This window comes from Penaeus monodon, chromosome 34 (assembly GCF_015228065.2).
Source record: "Penaeus monodon isolate SGIC_2016 chromosome 34, NSTDA_Pmon_1, whole genome shotgun sequence".
NCBI lineage: Eukaryota > Metazoa > Arthropoda > Malacostraca > Decapoda > Penaeidae > Penaeus > Penaeus monodon.
This window is the reverse complement of record NC_051419.1, coordinates 29,224,099-29,224,349: the sequence shown is the minus strand read 5'-3', so window position 1 is coordinate 29,224,349 and position 251 is coordinate 29,224,099. Positions and strand designations below refer to the sequence as shown.

The following is a 251-nucleotide window of genomic DNA, read 5'->3' as shown; positions in this document are numbered from 1 at the left end:
TAGAAGAGGAGAGAAAGACCAGACAGCTGCGGGAAATCATAGTTCTGGAACTGGTTGCTAACAGTCCAGGGCACGAGGTCACCTGAGGGTTTTACCCCTTGCGCAAGAGCTGACATCACCGAGGCTTTGGACACCTTGCCCTCTAGCGCCACCTAGGGAAGAAAGGGGATAGGGGGAAATTATAACTAATATGCATTAAAGTTAGGGATGGTTATCATATACTCATATGTAAAAACTACAGATCTGAGACA

General features: G+C 46.6%; 1 protein-coding gene across 1 annotated transcript in view; it reads right to left on the bottom strand.

Moving 5' to 3' along the window:
- Window positions 1-19: 19 nt before the first annotated feature.
- LOC119594685 (RNA cytidine acetyltransferase-like) overlaps window positions 20-251 on the bottom strand; it is a gene marked incomplete at both ends in the record, with an annotated part of 4,641 nt that continues 4,409 nt past the window's right edge. The window contains 1 exon segment of the mRNA XM_037943741.1: window positions 20-152. Coding sequence (XP_037799669.1) covers window positions 20-152 — 133 coding nt within the window.